This window comes from Pangasianodon hypophthalmus, chromosome 26 (assembly GCF_027358585.1).
Source record: "Pangasianodon hypophthalmus isolate fPanHyp1 chromosome 26, fPanHyp1.pri, whole genome shotgun sequence".
NCBI classification, from domain to species: Eukaryota; Metazoa; Chordata; class Actinopteri; order Siluriformes; family Pangasiidae; genus Pangasianodon; species Pangasianodon hypophthalmus.
In genome coordinates, this window is record NC_069735.1 from 8780804 (window position 1) to 8803453 (window position 22650).

Sequence of the window (22650 nt, forward strand, 5' to 3'; positions counted from 1 at the left end):
AAGTTGAGTTGGAGTGTTCACTGTGTCATCGGTTGGTTTGGGGCACCTACTGCTGAGACAAAACCTACATTCAGCACCACACTTGTATAGAACGAGTAAAAGACGGCATCACTGCAATTGGAAATCAGGTGGCTTAACAATAAAAGCCTTCTGTCTTTTTCACAGCAGATAGCGACAGCTTCAGGCTTTGGATGGCTGTATTAGCTTCCTCCATTGGTCCCATTACATCCATTACCAGCCACAATGTGAAATAAAAAGAAAACTTCTTTTTTTGCTTCAAGAAACTGTTGCTTTTACTGCCAATGTTGCTATGTGAGTTTTTCTTAGAAATCCCTCAAAGTGCCTAAAGAAATAAATGAATTAAAGGACTTAAATACATTACTAAATAAAATGAGATATTTAATAATAAAATCTATCTATCTATCTATCCATCCATACCATATCCTATATGTAAAGGTGTACACACACACACACACACACACACACACACACACCAGCATGTTCACCAGCAGAGGTCGTACTTGACTTAGAATAATTGGTCCCTCTACAGCCAATCATAATTTGGTTGAGCCAATTAACAACAGGTGCAGAGCACACCCAAACACACCATAACCATGCCTCTGCCTTCTCATCTAGCTGCTATAAATAGTCTAAGGTTGGTTTGAAAGGTATTCTTGTGGGTCTTTTATACATGCATAAAAAATGTTACTGAAAGCTGTGTTACTCTTAGTGGTGCTGAATTATATGGTGAGTCCTCATCCTTTTATGACTGATAATGCTGCATCAGATGACACATGGCTTGAACTGGAGGAACTGTTGCCACATTACAAGAAAAATGTTCCAACAGACCCAAGTCTTAATACTCCATGTCCACCTTTGAAATTGCCACAATTTCAGCAAATCCGCTCTTCGGATGTCCATAAGCTCATTTTTAAACCTGCAAGAAACCGCAGACCAGTACCTGCTTTGATGAGGTCTATATTGCTGCCATCACTGCTTCCTGCAATAGAGTCTCCCCTGCCTTCTAAACCAAGAAATGTAGAGCTTTTGTGCCACATTGACCGGATTTATGTGAGGGTTTTGAAGAGTATCTTTATCAGTCCAGATGCTGGGAAATATCTCAAAGTGGGAACATGTCCTGTGAATAAAGTCACACCTGAGCATTACTACTTCCTATATTCCATCAACAGCTGCAATGCACAACGTCATGTATGTATTTCTAATTGGCCAAGTTTTCTTCCTATGCTGTGCCCGAAGTAGACTTGAGTGATTATCTATTTGTTGTAGTTAAATTCCTCTTACTTTCTTTGTCTTTACAGGAAAATGAAAACCGTGTCTTGTATTCAAACACACTGTCCTATGAGCCTGTGACCAGTGAACCAATTATTCGTGAGCTAGCATTTTCTGTGCCACTGGAGTGTCATTACAACAAGTTAGAACTTTTCTCTCTCATCATGTTACAATTGAATGTGCTGCTTCTAGTAAGGCTAAATGTTAATGCTTGCTTTATAGGCATTTCCGCTCGTACAGTGTTGGCTACCATCCTCAAGTCGAAGCAGGGACTGTTTTCTTGAGCTTACAAGGTGGAGTCTCCCTCACACCTGTAGATGGTAAGCACTCTCAACCTTCCCTACATGTAAAGCCAGCTCTCATAAGCCTAGTAATAAAGTACTTGAGTGTTGGACTGTGTGTATTCTTTTGGGTTCAACTTGATGGCAACTTGATTCTATGTGCTTTTCAGTGGTTCCATCTTGACCCTACCAGTATAGCCAAAATTGAACTTTTGGCAGTTTTCCCCTAAATTGGGTGCCTTTAACATACCTTTAATGAAGCTGTTTTCGGTGCAATAATGTGCCTCTGAACACAATCATTATCCCATATCAGTAAGATGACTATCCATTTTTGAAGATATTTCAGATGACTGGATTGGATGTCATCTTTGTCTTGTGCTTTGACATGCAGGTGGTGTTGTGTTGTCCATTTATGGTTAAGTGTGTTATCTTGATATTCACCACTAAAACTAAGAAAGGTGTGCCCTTCACTTTGTGCTACCTTGGCACCTTGCTATTTTTTCGACAGAGAATTGGGAACCTCTTGGTGAGTTGCCAAGTCCTACAATTGGCCAGCCCATGTACTTCGAGGCCAAGGCTCCCCATACTTATGATGGAAAGAGGCTTTACTTGAGCAAGTGCTATGTCACTTCTTCTCAGAGCCCTGATGCTACACGAAAATACATTGTGATGGACAACTTTGGGTAAGGAATCTGCTAATGCTAGCCTCTGTTTTCACTTGCAGTTGTTCCATATGTATTTGCAGCTTTAAATAATCCTTTTGTGCAGATGCATGGTGGATAGTAAGAACAATCCTCAAAGCAAGTTCTACCCTAGCGATGATAGAACCACATTAAGGTTCTCTGTGGGAGCCCTTATATTTAAGGACATGGTCTCCCAGCCTGCAAACGAGACGGTAAATGTGTAATGGCATGTAATTTGACTAATCTAATCTAATATCCTGGTATGGAATTTGAAATTTTTTTGCTTTGCTGGCATTAAAGCAGATTTGTCTTTGTACATGCTAAGAACAGTACTTTTATACTAATACAGCTTAAAATTTGCCATGGTTCTTGTTAACTTCCTGCCCCCATGAAATGTTCCCTTTCCTAGGAAATGTTCGTTCATTGTGAAATGTCTCTGGGACCAGAAATACCAACTTCAAGCACAAAATCTTGTTCTTATAACGCAGATACACAAGGGTGAGGTTCATGATGTTGCACAACTTTAGCAAAAGTCTCTTCTAATTGTACAGAAATATAAATTTATCTTGCTTTAGGTGGTTGGAGTTGTATGGAAATGACTCTGTCTGTGCTTGCTGTGATGCTTCGTGTCCTGCTCCAGAGCCCTCAGGTCAGTTGTTGCTATAAATTTGTACTTCCCCATTTCAGGGGAGGAAGTAGTAGTGGTCATGTGATCACTAGAAACTTGGTATCAATTGAAAGTTTTAGTGAAGCAATTCTTACTGTTACTCCACTGTTTGTTACAATAGAAGTAATTTTAATATTTTGATGTAGTGAGTATGAAGATCACCAGCAACTCCTGGAAAGTTGAGAAGAGCCAGATTGACCAACCTGCACCAAAATCCCTTGAACTAGGGGAAGAAGCCCTGGATCATGGAGGGTTTGAGATGTTTTGGGACGCCTTTGATGAGGAAGTGATTCGTTAATGCATGATTAATCTTTATACTTGGGTTTTTGCTACATGTTACATAATAAAGCCTGACTGTTGGAAAAAGTGTTCTTCAGTATTAAAAGAACTGAAAGGGTGGGGAGGGGTGGAATTACTGTTCTTTAATTTGTTTAAAGAAACATACAGCTATACAGTACTTTGGTGAAAAGAATACTTAATTGGTCAGAACTTTAACAAGCACATAACCTCAGACATGCACATGGATTAATGTAGCTTTATAAATATTTTCCTTTAAATTGGAAACAAGGGTTGCTTGGATTGGTACAGACATTTGAGAATTTTTTTAATGCTTATTTCCTCTGTAATTTTGAGCTCCTTATTGAGCCATACTCCTGCGTAAATAAAGGAGCATTTTTCACTAATTCCTGAAAATGGTGGATAGTTTTCAAGTAACATTCTTCATCCAAAGCCATTGGCAGGAAGATATTGGTTAGCTTTGCCATTTGAAATTCTTTAGGAAGCCCAATGTCCTTAGGAACAAGAGAATTCCCAACTAAAGCATGGTGGAATTCCTTTGCTTGAAGTCTCTGCTCAAGAAATGTTAGCATATCAGTCAGTCTGCCAGTTAGCTGCTCACGGTTCCATTCTGTGGGCTTGTACATCAACAGATGTAGCAATGTGGACTTGAGGTGATGACTTGTAAGCCCACATTTCCCTGTTAGACTGTTCTGCTGTTTGTGTAGAAAAGAGAGGATTTGGAGACACTCAATATGGCATGAATTGTTTGGAAGAGTTTTGTTGAAGTATTGGAGGAGGGCATTTTCATAACTAGCAAAGGAAATGGGCCAGTGAATGTCTGAGATGTTTTGATTAGTGGGAAGATAAGAGACTAAGTATACTTTTGAAGCTTTGACCTGGACCACAGGTGTAATATTGAACAGAACAATTTGCCCTGATCTGAATCGAACTCTCAAAGCCCCAGGAGCCACCTGGCTGCGAAATCCTAGCTCAAATTCATACTTGTGACTGATTTCTCTCCATGCATTTACAATCATTGTCCTGAACCATCTCGCTACTTGTTTTTTAGAAAGATATGGTGTATTTTCATGGCAGAGTGGACCTCCAATAGCATTCATTATACCTTTGCTTGTCTCACTATGGGGATGAAGAAGACATAACACATCCTCATCATCAGGGTTCCCATCCATGCAAGGGCAACCATTTGAAGTATTTTCAGCCTTCACCATTTTGATCTTGCCAAAACCCAACAATGAAACATCTTTCTCCTTCCAAAGTTCAACATCAAATCCGTGTGACCTTGGTGCAGTTATGGGTACATACAAGTCACACACCATTGTCTTGCCTGTAGCCCAAAGCTCATATAAGCTCCCGACTCCAATAAAGTCCCCAATCTGCATGTCAGTTTCTTCATTGCTAGCTTCCCTTGCAGCTTCCAAAAGTTCATCCACAAAACCCTCCACAAACTCGCATACTCGGCCACATGTGCTAGGAGGGATTCGGACACTCTGGTCATAAAAGCGACTCAATACTTGGTGATCAGGAATAAATATTTTTGATAATATACCAGTAGATCTAGATGTAGTCTTGTCTTTGATGGGAATTATTGTTCTTGAGCTTTGTGAGCCTTTGCTAATGAATTTCCTGAGAAGGCGGATCAATGATATCAGGGAAAGACATTTCCATAAATACCAGCTGTAGGGGTTCTCTGTTGACTGTTGACTTGAGGCAGTGGGTTTTTCCTCAGTAATCTCTTCTGTGTTTTTCTTAACTGGCATTTGTGGATCGTCTTCAGATGGCATTTGGTTGAACATTCCTCCATTTAAAGGTGATTTATCTTGAACTTCTTTTATTTGGTCTTCATTCAGTGTCTTCATTTTCTGATCATTTTGTGGAACTTCCTTCTTGTGCTCTGACACGTCATCCTCTTGAACATTCTTAATTTCATTCTGGGAGGCTCTTACAATTTCTGGCTCTACCCTTTCTTCTGAGGGGAAATTTTCATCCACTATGACTCCATACTCTACTTTGCCATTTGCCAGCATGTGTTGAACATCTGAATCCTCCCCTTCCCCATTTGTCAATCTGCGATGACTTTGTGACACTTCCCGATTTGAATGTGGCAGCCCTGTGGTCACCTGGTGCACTTCCTGCTCTAGCTTTGCCGCCTCCTTCTGCAGCAAATATTCCCGCTCTTGCATTTCCATGATGACCTTTTCCTCCTGCTCCTGAAAGACAGTGTTGTCCTTTATGTACAGCAGGCTGACCACTACTACACACACTCGCAGAAGCATTTCCTCCATCCTGTAACCAAATAAGGAATTTATTCTTTCACATCCATTATGTCCTTACTTAAAACAAAATCAAATGGACTCAACATCTAGCATGAAATCATATGGGAATAAGGCCAAAATCACAGGATAGAAAAGTAATCCTGACTTACAATACAATTTTTACCAGTAAGTTTATTGTATAGTGTAGTAGCCAAGTTACATCAGTAGAATGCAAACATATTTATGATGTATACTGTTCCTTTTATGTCTCATTTCATAATGGATTACTACATGAACTTCTGAGTAGCTCATTTAACCAGTAAGATCTTATAGTGCACCATTTCATAGTACTGCTCAACTTCCTGCTTTAAAGAGAATAGGAGGTTCTTTTTTTTTCTTATGATGCATTTTCATCATTTTAGTCAAATGCTGAAGTCAAATAGAAGAGTATATTCCAAACCACCTACCTGTATTTTTTGTGTCTACAGTCAAAAGTAATAGAACCTTTCAGCATCAATGTTTGAAAGTCGATTGCAGTTTACTGCAAGGCTCTAAACCACTGTGTCTCTTTGTACAGAGGATGTTGCCTATCACATTGAGCCAGACTTTGACAGTACACTTCCGCTCTGCCCATGTGTGACTCTTTCCTGTTTGAAATGTGTTACACTGTTCACAGACATTAGAGAGAATACACACAAGGTCATAGTGATGTGCTGTAGAGCAAAGGCCTAACTCAGTGACTGTTCTACTTGAGATACAAAATACTGTATACTGTTGCAGCTAAAGTGACGTAATCATACGTTAGTGTATGAATTGTACAACCATGAGCACAAGTGTACAATGATGATAATTTAAGCAAAACACATTATTTGAAGCAAGAAAAATAATAATGGTAAAAAAAAATTGGGAAATTCAAATTTTGCCAAAATAATTTATTTTTACTATTGTTGTGAGAGATTCATGTCAAATTTTGTCTTTGTGTTTCAGTGATCACAGCTTCTTACAGAATGACATGGCACTGTAAAATTTGAATAGGGTGAGGCAGTGACTTTGGCTAGGACCACACTGCCTGTCTGTGGTTATGTTAAGCTATGTAAATGAGAGGACGTTTCTAGCAAAAAGACTATAGCACAAAAAACCCAATCATATGTCTAACAATTATTTGTATTATATTCTGTATTTATAGTTAGCTTTCAATTAACTACTGAGAAGTTAGATAAATATGCTGTTTTTGATCACCTGAGTCTGCCAGATGTGTGAGTGATTACATCACAAGCTGACAGGTGGAGGGACAGAGAGAGAGAGAGAGAGTGTGTGTCTGTGTGTGGAGGGCGGAGCTGAAGTAAATAATGTCTTTTTTCCAGTCCTGAAGACTGCGTCAACTCTTCAGCTATTCCACGGAAGAATTTTATTTCTCACAAATTTGGAGTAATTGCACCCTGCTGAACACCAACTGAAAATTTTGTAAGTACATCACACTCTGTTTGTATTTTTAAAAGCATTAGAATTACCCAAACTTACTTTCTGTATAAATCTGTATATGTGATCATAAGGAATCAGTCTGTTAGTAGTGATTTAATTAGTGCTTGATCACAGTTTAATGTGCTTAACTTTTATCTCCTTTATAGATGCAACATGTATGACATGGCCTTTATTAAAAATTCAAAGTATTAAAGTTTAAATATTAAAATTTGATAAGTATTTTTGTCTCCTAGACAGATTTAGTTTTCAAGGAAACCACCTAACAAGCCAAAATGGATAAGTTTCGTATGATGTTCCAGTTTCTTCAGTCCAACCAAGAGACGTTTATGCATGGTGTTTGTGGCCTTATGGCACTGGCTAGTGCTCAACTCTACTCCGCTTTTGAGTTCAACTGCCCCTGCATGCCTGAATACAACTACTCCTATGGAATTGGTGTACTGGTAATTCCAGCTCTTTGGTTCTTTCTACTCGGGTTTGTCCTGAACAATAACGTGTCTATACTTTCCGAGGAATGGAAACGACCAGCAGGTCACAGAGGCAAGGATCCTACAATTTTGCGCTACATGTTCATTTCTGTGTCACAGCGTTCATTGGTTGCCCCTGCAGTCTGGATTACGGTCACATTAATGGATGGGAAAAGCTTCCTTTGTGCATTTAGTATGGACTTGGATATTTCTGAGTTTGTTATTGGAAATTTTACTGGGCATGACCTATCGGAGGAGGAGATGATAACGTTGCTTGCCAAAATCCCTTGCAAACACATATTTGATGGACAGCATATTTTATCTAGAGAAGCAGCCACCAGGTATATACGATGTGTGTCACAGGTATGAGAGTACGACCTTTTCTTTTTGGCAATATTATGGCAATAAAGGATTCAGACTTGTGTGTTCGTATTAAAGTCTTTACATACAGTAATTGTTTATTATATTGTATTAACTCTCTATGCTTTTTGTCTGTGCACCTATCTCTCTAAATCCACAGGCATTCGGCTGGCTCTTCCTGTTGATCCTTACGTTAATTGCATTCGCCGTCCGTGCCGTTCGTCCTTGCTTCAGCCAAGCTGTGTTCCTCAAAACTAAATACTGGTCGCACTATGCCGACATCGAGCGTAAGATGTTTGACGAGCTCTGCGCGGAGCATGCCAAGAGTTTTGCCAAAGTCTGCATCCATCAGTACTTTGAGAGTGTCAGTGGGGACATGCGCAGCTTACACGGCCAACACGGGGATGACAATAAAGAGGACGATGATGAACAGTCTAAAGAGGACAATAAACTGCTAGGCATTCACACCCAGGAGGAGATGAATAAAGTTTTATGGAATTGGCACATATCTAAGCCTCCGTTAAGTCTGAGAAAGAGTGGAGCCAGTGATGATGCCAACACCAAAGCAAATGGAAACCAAAATGGGGTGAAAACTGGCTATGACAACCTTACATTTACCACAGATCAAAAGGCCTATGAGAATGGATACATCACATCCAAAAATGGAAATAGCTATATGAATGGTAACGCTCACATGAACCAGCACACCTGGAATGGATATGATCACCCATCCAGCATTAAAAAGAAAGAGTGGGCTGTATATTACAGCAAGGTCTGAAGATCTTAGTGGTGGAGATATTGCTAAATGCTTCCAATGCTGACAGAAATCAGCTACACTAAAGGAACAGGCAAATTTAAGCCTGGGCAAAGGTTTTAGAAGAACAAAAAAGACACAATCTCTGTACATTGCAGACAAAGCTGAGTTTTCATTTAAATAAAATCAGATTTAGACCTAACGTTCCTATATTCCTTGCTCAAGCAGAACTGAGTGAAGACGTAGCATCTGGTTTGCCTTCTGAATCCTTTGACTACGGCTCATTCAGAAACTGAATGTCTATTGTATGGGAATGTGTGTATTATGGGGTGTTGTCCAGTAAATGCTCTATAGCGCACTTTCATCTCATCAAACATTATGAAGAGCAGCTAGCAATTCCTGAACAAATGCCAACAAAGCATCACAATGTCTTGGACATAGATAAAAGTAAATTCTCTCTTGTTTATGCAGTACTGCGCAGACTGTGTGTCTGCTCACACCCGTCTCGCTGACCCTCACCACCTCTTGCAAATCAGGACAGGGAGGCAATCATGCAGCTTTGCATACTGATGAAGAAACAAAATCACCATTTGCATATGTCTGCTTTCGTCCACCTTTTGACAGATGTTCCTTTAGAGAGATTTAAGATTCATATCAGACTTTAGATGTTCGTATTCCTGAAGATTTTTACTGTTCTTAATGGACATTAAGCATATCACCACATTGCACAAACACTGATTATATGATTATATTTATGTTTGTGCTTTTTTGGTATGTATGGTTTACTTGTTTAGCATGTTTGTCAGTAGATGACTTAAACTAATACAAAGAAAATATTAGTGTGCTATTCCTCTGGTCCCACCAGAGTGCACCGTTGACTATATTCTGTCCACATTTATAGTAGAGACAATATAAATTAAATAATAATTATTAGTGGATGGACCTGGGACAATGCATATGTAATCTGATCGTGTATGTGCTGCCATCCAGTGTCATGAATAATTTGTAATGACAGCCCAAAGACTGTTCTTGTTTATCCATACAACATAAACAATGAAATATGATTTTTTTTTTTTTTTTTTACAACTGCACTGTGATTCATTTCAATAATAGTACATTATTTTACCATATCTGGCAGATGGGTTAATTTTTAAAAAGTATTTTTAGTTACAGCTGGAAGTTCAGTGGTTAAGGTGCTGTGTTACCAATCAGAAGGTCGAGGGTTCAAGTCATTAATCCTCTCTGCTCCAGGGGCGCTGTATCATGGCTGACCCTGTGCACTGACCCCAATTTCCTAACAAGCTGGTATGTGATGAGAAGAATCTCGCTGTACTGTAATGTATATATGACAAATAAATGCATTCCTTCCTTCTTAAAGGAATAATCCAGCATTTTTCCACCTAAATCTAAAACCTATCTTGATCATCAGTAGCTTATGTGCAATTGTCACAGACAATTCCCTGCACTTAAAAAAATAAAACCCTTTGACTTGAAACTTGTTTAAGATCATAGTTCTGCATGAATTCTAAGTGCAGTTGTTGAACTGTCAATAAATATTTAAAGTAGGCAATTATATAGTGCAAATTCAAAACTATAATCTTTGTACTCCAACAATAAAGGCATATGAGACACAAGAGACTTTATTGAACTTGCAAACACTGGAGCAGTTAGACCTAATCTGGTTGTTTTTAAGGCAGCCTGGGAAAATCCTTTACATCATTAAATTTTAGAAAAATTTCCACTATACTGTAATACTTCAGAAAATGGCAGGTTTTCTAGAACTGAATTTCTAGAACTGCATTTCCCTTTTCCATGTATCTCAACCAGAAGTAAAGTTATAGTATTTTAAAATCTGGTTAAAGTCCCAAAAGTGAAAAGGGAGAAAATTGCATTTAAAGATTTCATTCCAGTTCCACTGAAAGACACCCCGCCTAGCTCTACATGTTGAACCTAATCTACTTAAAGGAAAACAACATTACTGCCCAATTTTAAAGAATTACAAGTTTACAGTGGGAAATGAGCCATCAATTTGATTATCATCATCCTCATCAGTCACTCATTTAAACATGCGCCTCATCGTTATCTCTTCAGTCAACTGACCTCTAGCTACTCCTACATCTGTGGAGAAATAATCACTCATTAACCCTTTCATGCACAAATTATTTATCCACATATCCAGATTCTTTAGTTTCTCTTTTTTTTTACTTAAAACTGCAAGACAGATGAATTTTGATTCTGCCTAAATATCTAAATATCAAATATTAAAAAGTAAATCGATTGTCCATGAGTAAAAAAAAAAAGGCGAAAGCAGTACACCTGAAATAATAATAATTTAAAAAATGTTAAAAAATGCGGCTTTGAGCCCTGTAATGCTCTAACTGCTATATGCTTTACTTGTCTTTAGTTTGCTTTTCTATACATCGCTTTGGATAGACGCATCAACGTTCTTTTCCACAGTAGAATTACACATTATCCTGACATCACTGCAAAGACTAAATGCCTCGGTAAGGCCTGTATAACTGAGATCATCAGTGGCTGTTTGGTCTAAAGCTGCTAAAGCTACTAGTGCACTTTGTTTAAACCATCTCTCCATCTGTAGAGATGTTTATGTTCATCAGCAGGAGCAAGGCAAAGGCTTTAGGCTTTTATCATGTGAGCCATTTAGTAGGTCACACTAAAACCACACACAGCTTCTTAGTTTTCATTGTATATATGTCTCTGCTATCTGACAGAAAAGGGCCATCATCCTGACCATTTCATCTATCCTTATTTTGCCCTCTTTGTGTTTCATCTGCCAGTGTTGTTGTTCCTGCTGCAGTGCATATGCATCCTTATATCATTTGGATGCTGCAACCAAAAAGAGAGAGAGAGGTAGAGAGAGAGAGAGGTAGAGAGAGAGAGAGGTCATCTTTCGACTGCATTCACCCCTGAAAGAGACAAGGAGAAAGAGGAAGACAGGAAGACAGAGTGAGTGTGAGAGAGCTTGGAGGAGGGGAATAGCACACAGGATAGAGGGAGGGCGAGGGGAGGGTGCGAGTGGATGAGTTGCGAGGCAAACCGGGGATCACATGAGCAGAGATCTGTTTACAAACTGAAGCTGGGAGGCTGAGGCAGCGAGAAACACAGCAGCTAACACTCTGGGACAACGACAGTCTTGCTTGACACACACACACACACACACACAGATAATGCTCCACCCTACAGCCAGTCCAGAGAGAGCAAGGAATTCTGGATGGACTGTTATCAGCCATTGTGGGTTTTTGTTTTTCCTCTTCAAGGACTGAGGGACCAGATGGTTTGAGGTGGCAAGAAAAACACTCCCCCATACAGGCTGCATATACAGTCATACATGCAACCACACAGCTCATTCTCCGTTTGAGGGTTTGTACGGGGATGTCGTTGGTTTTGTTTTCTTCTTCTTCTTCTTCTTCTTCTCCTTCTTCTTTTTGGAGAGGCCGTGCGTAAGGAATACCTTTGACGAATCAGCCATTTTCAGAAAGAGACAAAGAGGAGGACTTTCCAAGAAGCAGAATGACATCAGATGGACAAAGCTTGACAAAATCTAGTAGGAGATCGTTCAGGAGCAAGACCATTTTACAGGATGTGTCTTCATAGATGAAGTGGGGCCTCAATCCGGATCCTTTCATTTTGTTTTTTTTTTCACCCCAACAGTTGGAAACATCTTGAAGGATCCCAAGACCTTGTAATGAGTCTCCTTGAGCTAAGACCTTAATTTTAATCTTCAAGCTTCTATGATTCTGAACTTCTTTTGTTTGTATGCGTGTGTGTGTGTGTGTGTGTGTGTGTGTGTGTGAGAGAGAGAGAGAGAGAGAGAGAGAGAGAGACAGACACTGAACGTGGTCTAAGATTTCTTCAGTCTGTGTCACTTTAATACTCCAATTGAGTCATTCTCCAAACACAGGAAACGAATATCAAGGACACGACATGATCCCTTTGTCTTTGTGGGCGCGCGCACGCGAAATCTTTTTGTGCTGCGATTATCGACAACAACAACAAACGATGACAACAAAAACGACGCCAAAAGACGACAAAGCTCAGTAATTACCACAGGAAAGCGAGGTCTCCTTTACGAGCTTCAGGAACAGGGACTCGGAAAAACCTCGGACATTTAACACGAACGTACACGGAGTGCTGCTAGCAACAACAACAACAGCAACAACAACAACAACAACAACAACAATATCGCGAATTGTGTGAAAGTATCAGTTCAGTGGCGCTTTCGCTTTGTTCCGAGTTCCGTGTCAGATTACATGCAGCCATTCCAATGGTGTAACGGTAAGCAGACACACTCCAAACCCCTGTGTATCAGTGTTACTTTAATCTTGTTGGTATTTTTATGTCTTCTGCTCACTTTTAAATAACCTTCTCAAAAGATCCTGTTGGAATTTCAGTTGATCCTGTAGGATCTTGGGATCCTTTGGAATCTTATTGGACATTTTGATTTTTAAAACAGAATTTCAGTTGATCCTGTAGGATCTTATTTGTTTTTTAGAATCTTATTGGACATTGGGATCTTTTAAACAGAATTTTAGTTGATCCCGTAGGATCTTATTTGATTTTTAGAATCTTACTGGACACTGTGATTGTTTAAACAATCTTTGGATCCTTTGGAATCTTATTGGACATTGTGATTTTTTTAAACAGAATTTCAGTTGATCCTGTAGGATCTTATTTGTTTTTTAGAATCTTGTTGCACATTGTGATTGTTTAAATGATCTTTGGATCCTTTGGAATCTTATTGGACATCGGGATCTTTTAAACAGAATTTCAGTTGATCCTGTAGGATCTTATTGGATTTTTAGAATCTTATTGGATCTCTACTTGTATTTATTGGAAATAATGTCTTGTTATTGGAACGTTATTGGAAATTACAGGGGGTGCTTTGGGAGTTTTAAAATCCTAATATGATTTTCTTTTAAATTAGTGTGTGTGTGTGTGTGTGTGTATATATATATATATATATATATATATATATATATATATATATATATATATATTCAGTCAGGTCTATACGTATTCGAACAGTAACACAATTTTTGTAGTTTTGCCTCTGTATACCACCACAATGGATTTGAAATGAAGCAAGATGTGAGTGAAGTGTAGACTTTCAGCTTTAATTTAAGATGTTTAACAAAAATATTACACTAACTGTTTAGGAATTACAGCCATTTTTACAGCCATATAAACCTGAATGGATCCCATTAAAACTCATGTAGAAGTGGTCAATTCCTGTAGATATTCTAATTAGAATCCTGTACAAGTTTCTTACTGGAATCCTTTAGGATTTTTTGACATTTGTAATTTAAGAACTATAAAACATATTTTAACCCATTTCTTGTTTTCAATCTTAGTAGACATGTAGGTTGAGTTCAAAGTTGATATTATAACCTATATTAGGCTGACACTACACCCCCTAACCACCACCGCAATATCAGATATCCTTGATATTAGTCACCTTTATAATGTTATACTTTAAAAAAAAAGCTAACACTATTAGTTGTGTCTGGTGGTAGAACCATGGGACTACCATCAAATACAGTCTAGAACCATAGCAGCACCACCAAACCTTTCTGAAAGTGGCCCTACAGTAAATAAAACAGATGTCATTCATCAAATTTCAAAGCATCCCTTGTCAAAAAATCCTAAAGGATTCCAGTAAGAAACTTGTATCCTAGAAATCAAATAAGATCTCACAGGATAAACTGAATGTCATATATGAATGAATGTGAAAAGCAATATGCCCCAACTCTTTTTTTTTTTTTAGTATGAATGGGGATCTTTATAACACACACACACACACACACACACACACACACACCAGGTGCTCATCTCTGAAGGGCCAGATGGTGGTTTTGTTGGAGGCAGCACCACAGTCTTCCATGTTTGCTTGTGCATTGCTAATTACCCAGAGTTCCCTTGGCATAGAGTGTGTAGACAGCAACTAAAAAGCCACTGGTCTTCCTGGCCAAATATTTGCCCCTGCTTTTATGATCAGCCCGATACCAGCCTCTACCGATTGCACATTTGTCTATCTTTATGTGAATGAATGGTGTGTTTATGTATAGGCTGCCTTTGTGGAGTAGGACTGCAGCATTCACACTGCGACATGTCGTCGGAAGATCTGTACCATTTGCCGCTCAACGTCTATGTCATCGTGCTGGGCATTGGCTTGTTCATCTTTATGCTCAGTGTCATCTTCTGTTGCTACCTGTTCAGGTGCGAGCATACACACATGCGCACTCGGTTGGTGCATGTTCACATAACAGTCCATACAGCATATAAGTATAAAAAAAGTCATATCAAGACACTTAAGACTCTATTACTTTGCGGTCATCACACACCACTTCCTCTGTTTTAAAGACGCATATGGATCAGCAAATATTGGCCTTTATGGCTGACCATAGATATGTGTAAACATAATACATTTAATAATAAGTGCTCCTCAAAACCAATATATTGTTTCTACAGATGAAGTGCATGTGTTAATCTGTCTTCCAACAGTTCAGTAACACTAACTATTTCCATCACTATAATAGGGCAATGCTCTTTCATTCAGGCATTTCATCACACACTTACCACTTCCTTGTTTTAAGAAGCATACAAACCAAAGTGTCTTTTATGGCTGACCATTGATGTGTGTCAAAAATAATACATATACATTCCAGATGTAGATTTATGTTTAGCTCCATAATGAACAAGCCAGAGGTGCCAGTGGCAAGGAAAAACCTCCTGAGAGGACATGAAGAAGAAACCTTGAGAGGAGCTAGACTCAAAAGGGAATCCATCCTCTTCTGGGTGACACCAGAATAAAGTCAATTATGAAGTCAAACAGTACTAATTTTACTTAAAGGATGTTCAGTATGAGCATATTGTGAATAAGAGTCCTGGGATGACCAAAGGACGTGTCTTTATGATTATAGCAGCGGTCCTTAGGTACAAATATACAGTATCCAGTATGTTTTTGGGAAGTGCAATCTTTATATAATAATGTGTTAAGCAAAACCAATATTTGGTTTCTGCAGTTGAAGTGCATGTAGGATTGGAACACACACACAGGAAGTATAGGTGGTCTTGATGGTTTTTTTTTTTTGTTTGTTTCTGCCTCTGCAGGTTGAAGCAACAAGACACAAGGCAACAGTACAGCTACAATGAGGTACTGCAATATGGCTACCATTATAACATGGAAAAACTTTGTAGCCACTGTTTGAAGTTTAATTTAAAGCAGATGGTCTGCTTTGTTCCTTCTTGGAAGGTTAAATGTTTCTGAGCTGAACAAAGAAGGCTTAGCTCATCAATCTTCTGAAAATGATGGAGCTTGTGAAAGTTACCACTAAAACTCTGGCGATACAATATTTTGTTACGGACTGAAGTGAATCGGCAGCAGCAGTTATTTAATCCTACTAACATGCAGGATCTGTGGGTTAAGAACAGTGGATTTAAATATAGCATAAGCTCTGTAGTCATCACCATGAAACCCAATCTCACGCCTCATAGATGACCTTCAGACGATGACCTTGCAGCACTGCGGGTTTGTATGTGTGGGGGGAGCATACTAGCCAAGTGTATAAACCGTGTCATCTGTCAAATTGGTTTATGAGCTGCACTTGAACTAAGAGCCTGTTGAATTGAAGAAACACAACAGCTAAATGGCATTCATGATATTACATGGTTGGTAAACAAGCTGTTATAGAGTAATACAGTTATTCTGAAGACTAACAAGCAAATGTGGCAGTGTTGTCTGATTTTCTCAAGTTTCCTTCATGTTTCTCCTAACAGGTGGTGCTGAAAGGGGCAGGGAAGAAGCTGAGCCTTCTTGGAGTACGTGTGCAAGCTCTCATGTGGTGAATTTGTGTTCACATGTAAACTATACGTCTTGGCTTTGAGACGCGATGTGGGTGTGTGGGTGTAAAGTTGATGCACTTTCTTTCTACCTTCCATCTGGCCTGGTTTTCAAACCTCAAGGAGGAAATATCTCACTACCAAACTGTTTTTCACGCATTTTTAGTATGCAGGTGGTTTTTAATATTAAGTCTCATGACGATAATATTCTATACATATCAGCTGCAAGGACCCTAGAAGCTCTGAATTGCTCATTACCTATTTTAAAAAAGTGAGACATTTTTGCTAGATCAACCCAGTAACCAAAAAACATGATGAACTTTATTGTTAATGAGATTGTTTAAAGTCCTGAAGCATGTGTCTGATCTGTCATTTGCAGCAACCCTGTGCAGTGTGTCTGGAGGAATTCAAAGCCCGGGATGAGCTGGGCGTGTGTCCATGCTCGCACACCTTCCATAAGAAGTAAGCACTAGTTCAAGCTAATTCCAAAAAAAAGGAAGGAAGAAAGAAAAAGCAGTGTTGCACTCAAAAACAAGAGACTGTAAAACTTGTTTATCATGGACTTGCCAAATGAAACAGACTGCAGGACATTATTAAAGGGCTTTGGCAGGGACGTGGTGGATGTCAAGCATTACGCCAACGGCGGCTAAAATATCAAAAGCATCTTATGACAGGTTCTGCGCCAGCGTCCGGTAGCACTTACACTTTTGATATTTGCAAGTCTTTGCTTGTGGCATCCACTTACACCTGATCTGAAAATAGCTCCAAGCTTTAAAGTGCTAACGCTGCTAATGATACACTAGTAAGCCCAGTCAGCATTACACAAAGGAGGTCACGAGTACTAGTTTTTTTTTTTTTTTTCCATTGTTAGCCACATGAGCATGAAATGTTTTATTTCCTTAATATTGTTTATATTACAGATGTAACCAAATATGAATACAGTATTCTGAACGAACAGATAATGTGTTGTAACCAGATACAAATAGGAGGTGCACTTTTTTTTGTTTGTTAGTATATAAAAAATTGCACGAGTGTGAGGTTTTTACTTGCATGCAAGCACAACTGAGTGGTCAGTTATGAAGCTTACAGGACAAAAAAAGACCACATTCATTAACATGAATGTATAGTATTCATAAATTCATCCTTAGTAACTGCCTGGTCAAGGTCATGGTGGTTTAAATTAGGCTACTAGATTGTTTCTATTTTGGGAAATAGAACTAATTAAATTTGTTAGAAAATATTTTAGCCAGTACAGAGCAAAATAATAACTGCATGAGAGGAATAAAAAAAAAAAAAAAAAAATCACTAGCTGAGCTTGAGGAACTGTCATAGCCCTAGGTCTAAAGTTTAATTGTTATGGTTCAGACTGTGTTTGAGTTGCCGTTGTGTCTGTGGGTGTGACACAACGCATTGTTTTTGTAGTGATTACACATAGGGACTTGTTAACGTGGTTGAGGTCCGTCACTAGTGACTGGAACGTTGCCAGTTCAATTCTGAGGACTTCCAGAGAGCCACTGTTGGGCCATTGAGCAAGAATCTTAACTGCTCCACTCTGTTTGGATTCGAATGTCTCACATTAGATTACAAGTTGCTTGCCTGAAAGTGTCTGCCAAATTAAATGAAGGGAAAGCACCATACAAACTATAGTAGTTCTATATAAATGCTCATCAGTCAGTATCATTCATACTTGCTCATGAATAAAGACGATTCTCATTAAATTATGATATTTGCATACTGTTCTTTTCAGGTGCCTGTTGAAATGGCTGGAGATTCGCAGTGTTTGCCCCATGTGCAACAAGCCCATCATGCGACTGCACAACACGCCTCGTGGAGCAGAGGGGCCACAAGACCCTGAGGAAGTGTGATCCTAATTAAAAAAAAAAAAAAAAAAAAAAAATGGCACAACCCCAAAAACGTTGGGCCACGCCCATGGGCCATCGTCTCCACAACTGCCATACTTGGAGCACACAAGATCTGACCGCCACCACTGGAGGAGACGAAATACAACCTCCATATGCACCAACCCATGGAGGCCTAGTGGACTTGAGAAGTAGCACCTGATTGGCAAGAACCAAAAATATTTGCCGTTTCTTTGACTTTGTGATTAGACCAGTGTTCCTTAGCAAGGTGCCAGAAGTGCACTGCGGGTGAGGATGGAGGACAAGAGGCAGGTAAACAGCTCAGTGGTTTCATCTCACGAGGCGCCTCTAAGCAACTAATGAGAAACAACACTGAACTGCAGCAAGTGTATGACGAGCACTGTTCACAAACACAGTGTGTAACTAAGCAGACACGACAGAAATGCATGATAATCAGTCTGTTTTGGCCTGAAGTTTAAAGGCTATAGTATGTAGATAAAATGTGTTGTTCTGTTCGAAAGGTTCTGCAAGTCTTTATCGGGCCTTGTATAGTGATTAAAAGAAGAAATATGAAGATATGAACTAATAATCAGCAGTGAAACTGTACTTCCCCATTACTGAATATGTATCAGGGCCAACCCATTGCCACTTTTTTCATTTTGTATAGTTTGATGTTTTTTTTTGTTGTTTTTTTTGAATAAAATGTTTTGTGGATAAAGCTCTTTATAAAGAGTGACTGATTTGGAACACTTTAATTCAGTTACAAAATCTTGCATTCATGATATCAGTACAAACTTGTTAAAAAAAAAAAAAAAAGAAAAACTTCTAATCCTATTTAATTTTCCTATTCCATTTATTTTGAAAAAAAAATGTACTGGTCAGCCTCTTAATCATCTGCTTCAGTTTTCTTCTGGTTAAAAGGCTGATGTCTGTTCATCAATCCTATTAAGTTCGTCAATTAGATTCCACAAAAGAATCCAGACAAGCAAAACTGATGCAATTTTACCAAGAACCGGAGATAATGGCATAATGAAGATACATTCTGTCCTTCCAAACCCACAAAATTAGGATTACTGTCCTCATGTTTACTGGGTCCCATGATTAATGGTTCCAAAATCCCCGCCTGTTCTAGTTAGCAGCATCAGTCCCTTTTGACTCCACATACTCTACAGCTTTTTGCTTGACTGCTTGGATGCTCTCTGGTGTGCCGTGCTTCTTCTCGTAGTCCAGGTAGCGCTTGAAGAAGAACTTGATCTTTTTCACTGACACACTCAGGTGGACCACACGATCAAAGAGAGCCCTAGAGAGGAGGATTAATTCAGATTTTATTGTGGATCTGTCCATGCTTAATTTAGCTTCGACAAGGGATACAAGCCTAATTTCGGTTAGGGTGAAGATAAAGATTTGATGCGGCTGGAGTTTACCTGGGTTTAAAAATTTTGAAATGATAACCAGCATTTTAACTGTATTTACACATTAATTAATTATGCTAGAACTGTACTTCTGTTTGATACACTCCTGGGCAAAAAAAAAAAAAAAAAATGGGCCAAGCTCAAAATGGCAAAATATTAAGCTTTTAATGGTCTCAAATCATTGGTCAGGAAATTAGCAAGAATTAAACAAATAGATAAAGGAGCTTAGTATGGGAGAGCTTTTCCTTTTGATTTCTTTAAATGTTTAAGCCTTGTGGCCCTTGATGGGCTGCATCAGGTGTGGTAGATCACCAAATAATGACTAATCTTTTAAGAAAAAAAAATAAATTTTGTACACCCAGACATATGTTAGTTTGAATTTTACATCAAACATTTTAAACATTATCATGCTTTTACCTTTGCGTACAAGAAGACTGTATAATTGAATTTCCCTGTTTCTAGCTTTTCCCCCAAACTAACAGTTCACTGCAGCAAAAGTAAACCAGCAAATGGTGGCACAGGAGCTCTCAAGAGTGTATTTGTTCAATTCTTGCCAATTTTTTGACCAATGATTTGTTGTTAAGACCATTTAATATTTGCCATTTTGGGCTTGGCCCATTTTGTTTGCCCAGGAGTGTACATGTTCATGAAAAGCTGTCATTTCTAGAACTATATACAGTAGAAAATGTCAAATATTTTGACCATGTGAAGGGTTTTCCCAGGCTTTCTCTTACAGGAGCTTGTTTTCTGTTATTAGTCCCTACAACTAACTGGCAACCCACCTGACATCTTTCTGCGAGCCGTGTTTCATCATCAGGTCTATAAAGACAGACCACAGATCTGTGCGTTTGGGGTAGCTGCTCAGGACTTTTTCGAACATGGCCTTGGCTCGCTCTTCGTTCCCGTACTGGAACTCCAACCGAGCAAATTTTACTATCAAGTCCACATCTGTAATGGCAAAAGGGAATGGAGGCAATTATCCATTTTTGCAACTGCACTTGAAAATATAGACAGCATTTAAAAAAAACAAGCCAAATAAGTAACTAAAATACATAAAATTACTTTAAAAGTGCAATACTGGCAGTTAAGATACAGCTACAGCAACATTAGCGTGAATGGAATATGTAAAAAATTGCTCACGCTCTTTATTGGACAGACTCTGCAGCGCCCTCTGGAGGAGAGCATTGGCTGCGTCGCTCTGTCCCTGACGCAGCAAGAAGGACCCGTAACTTTGCCACACGGCCTTCTCTTGCTTGAAGCGCTTCACCATGTTCTTATACAAGTTCTCTGCTTCCTACATGCGCACACACACACACACACACACACACACACACAGCCCTCAGTAAATAAACTTAAAAATAGGTGTTAAAATGCTTTAAAATTCAAATATATGATCCATTATCTGACCCAGAATTGCATAAAAATGGCAAAGAAAAAAAAAAATCTAACGTCTCTAAATGAATGTAAAATACCAGATTAAAGACGCAGATTCTCACCTTGATCTTGTTGGACTTGGCGTAAATATCTGCCAGCTGCTGGTAGACAGGCAGGGGCTCGCAGTACTGAATGGCTCGCTCAAACACTTTCTGAAGGCTCTCTTCAGTACCGTACATGTTCTCCAGGTTGAGCAGAGCTACCCACACGTTCAGCTTCTCCTGTTCCTCCCTACAAAGCCACAAAAAGAGGATTACATGCAATCAATTAACCATATACACATGGTAATAACATAGATACTGTGTTTCCTAGAGATCTGAATCCTTTTCTGCTTGGGGAAAGTTCTTCTTGGTGCTTTTGTGCTTTATACCAGCTACTGTTACATGAATATTCTTAAGAGCACATAAGACTACACAATCAAAACTATGAGTCGTGGGATACCTCTAAAACAGCATACTACTGTTTACTAGCCTTTTCAGAATAGAAATTTTGACATGCATACATACACAGCTTGCTAAGTATTTAGCAGACACAACAGACATAGCTTGCTCACTTCCAGGATAATTAGCCATAATATTCTGACATATTATTAAAAACTGTACACATAGACCTACACACAATCAGCACCCTTGGTAAAGATGGGTAAAAAGGTTTATGAAAAAATGTCTGAGATTAATTAGCTTAATCTCACACTGAAAAATGAGTTTAAAAAATTTAAATCCAACCTTTAATTTATTATTCCATTCTATTTGAAGCATTCTAAGAAATCCAAAAAAAAAATTTTTTAAGTTCATCTGATGTTTAAGAACTTTTAAGAAGTCATCCATGACTTCCTGTTTCACTGGAGTATAAATATGTGACACAGTGGCCAAATTTCCTTAGCCATTCTTCAATATAATCATATATTTAAATTGAGATTAAACCATAGACCTTTCATACCTTTTTCTTTCTTTTTTAAACTAAGGGTGCCAATAATTTTGGAGCCAGCTATATTCTCTGGCACCCACCTGAAGGAGATGGTTTTGAGGGCTCTCTCGGCTACAGCGCGAGCCTGCTCGATCTGTGTGGCCTGCAGCTGGAAGGCCATGTACTGCAGCCAGAGCAGAGACGAGTCTGGGGACGAGAGCAGCAGCCGCTCAAACGCCTCTGCGCTCTCCGGTCGGGCCGAGGGCTCCATGAGCTCCGCCTCCAGCTTGCTGAGCCTGAGCTCTGCCTCCTTACGCTCCATCTCCGCCTCCCGCCGTGACTTCTTCGCTGTCTGGGGGCGAGAAAACAGACAGGTTGAGGAGGAGAGAGTTTGGAGAAACAGGACAATGATGAAACGATTCTGTGGGAGTAACTGTAGAGTTACGGGACTGAATTTAGGATTTGTGCACTGTTGTATATAACGTATGAAAGCTTTACAAAATCAAGTGTTACTTCAAGATTATTAACGTGTACCATGAATTGTTATTGGTGCATATGCCACATTATGAATTAGGAATTATTATGTGTGTATGTGAGAAAGAGAGACCTTGCTGTGATCTTCTTGCTCATCATCGCTGGACTCGTA

The 22650-nt window shown here is 39.0% G+C and overlaps 5 protein-coding genes across 7 annotated transcripts in view; 3 read left to right on the top strand and 2 right to left on the bottom strand.

Moving 5' to 3' along the window:
* Positions 1 to 638: 638 nt before the first annotated feature.
* LOC113537766 (zona pellucida sperm-binding protein 3-like) lies at positions 639 to 3290 on the top strand. Its single transcript, XM_034300382.2, has 8 exons — positions 639 to 1209; positions 1320 to 1432; positions 1513 to 1610; positions 2080 to 2254; positions 2340 to 2466; positions 2664 to 2752; positions 2830 to 2903; positions 3068 to 3290. The coding sequence occupies exons 1-8, from the start codon at positions 703 to 705 to the stop codon at positions 3217 to 3219; spliced, it is 1335 nt and encodes a 444-aa protein (XP_034156273.2). The 5' UTR covers positions 639 to 702; the 3' UTR covers positions 3220 to 3290.
* A 38-nt stretch (positions 3291 to 3328) lies between these two features.
* LOC113537765 (inositol 1,4,5-trisphosphate receptor-interacting protein) lies at positions 3329 to 6246 on the bottom strand. The gene is made up of 2 exons (XM_026932404.3): positions 5941 to 6246; positions 3329 to 5504 (listed from the first exon to the last, which is right to left on the bottom strand). The coding sequence occupies exons 1-2, from the start codon at positions 5985 to 5987 to the stop codon at positions 3533 to 3535; spliced, it is 2019 nt and encodes a 672-aa protein (XP_026788205.3). The 5' UTR covers positions 5988 to 6246; the 3' UTR covers positions 3329 to 3532.
* A 563-nt stretch (positions 6247 to 6809) lies between these two features.
* Positions 6810 to 10604, top strand: LOC113537626 (calcium homeostasis modulator protein 1). The gene is made up of 3 exons (XM_026932221.3): positions 6810 to 6937; positions 7189 to 7782; positions 7940 to 10604. The coding sequence occupies exons 2-3, from the start codon at positions 7228 to 7230 to the stop codon at positions 8555 to 8557; spliced, it is 1173 nt and encodes a 390-aa protein (XP_026788022.1). The 5' UTR covers positions 6810 to 6937; positions 7189 to 7227; the 3' UTR covers positions 8558 to 10604.
* A 988-nt stretch (positions 10605 to 11592) lies between these two features.
* Positions 11593 to 18951, top strand: zgc:175214 (uncharacterized protein LOC557610 homolog). 2 transcript variants are annotated; one of them, XM_034300041.2, is made up of 6 exons: positions 11593 to 12829; positions 14620 to 14770; positions 15665 to 15707; positions 16331 to 16395; positions 16773 to 16855; positions 18141 to 18951. In XM_034300041.2, the coding sequence occupies exons 1-6, from the start codon at positions 12805 to 12807 to the stop codon at positions 18149 to 18151; spliced, it is 378 nt and encodes a 125-aa protein (XP_034155932.1). In that variant the 5' UTR covers positions 11593 to 12804; the 3' UTR covers positions 18152 to 18951. The 2 variants fall into 2 exon arrangements, with proteins under 2 accessions (XP_034155932.1, XP_034155931.1); XM_034300040.2 differs by having other exon boundaries at positions 11595 to 12829; positions 16331 to 16372; positions 18141 to 18950.
* Positions 18952 to 18989: 38 nt separating this feature from the next.
* Positions 18990 to 22650, bottom strand: part of pdcd11 (programmed cell death 11) — a 29331-nt gene continuing 25670 nt past the window's right edge. For both annotated transcript variants that reach the window (XM_034300038.2, XM_034300039.2), the window contains exons 31-36: positions 22612 to 22650; positions 22106 to 22356; positions 21161 to 21329; positions 20805 to 20958; positions 20447 to 20612; positions 18990 to 19552 (exon numbers count right to left, since the gene is read on the bottom strand). The exon at positions 22612 to 22650 is cut by the window's right edge and continues 114 nt beyond it. In XM_034300038.2, the coding sequence (XP_034155929.2) occupies positions 19381 to 19552; positions 20447 to 20612; positions 20805 to 20958; positions 21161 to 21329; positions 22106 to 22356; positions 22612 to 22650 (951 nt within the window). In that variant the 3' untranslated portion in view covers positions 18990 to 19380. The remainder of the gene's footprint in view (positions 19553 to 20446; positions 20613 to 20804; positions 20959 to 21160; positions 21330 to 22105; positions 22357 to 22611) is intronic.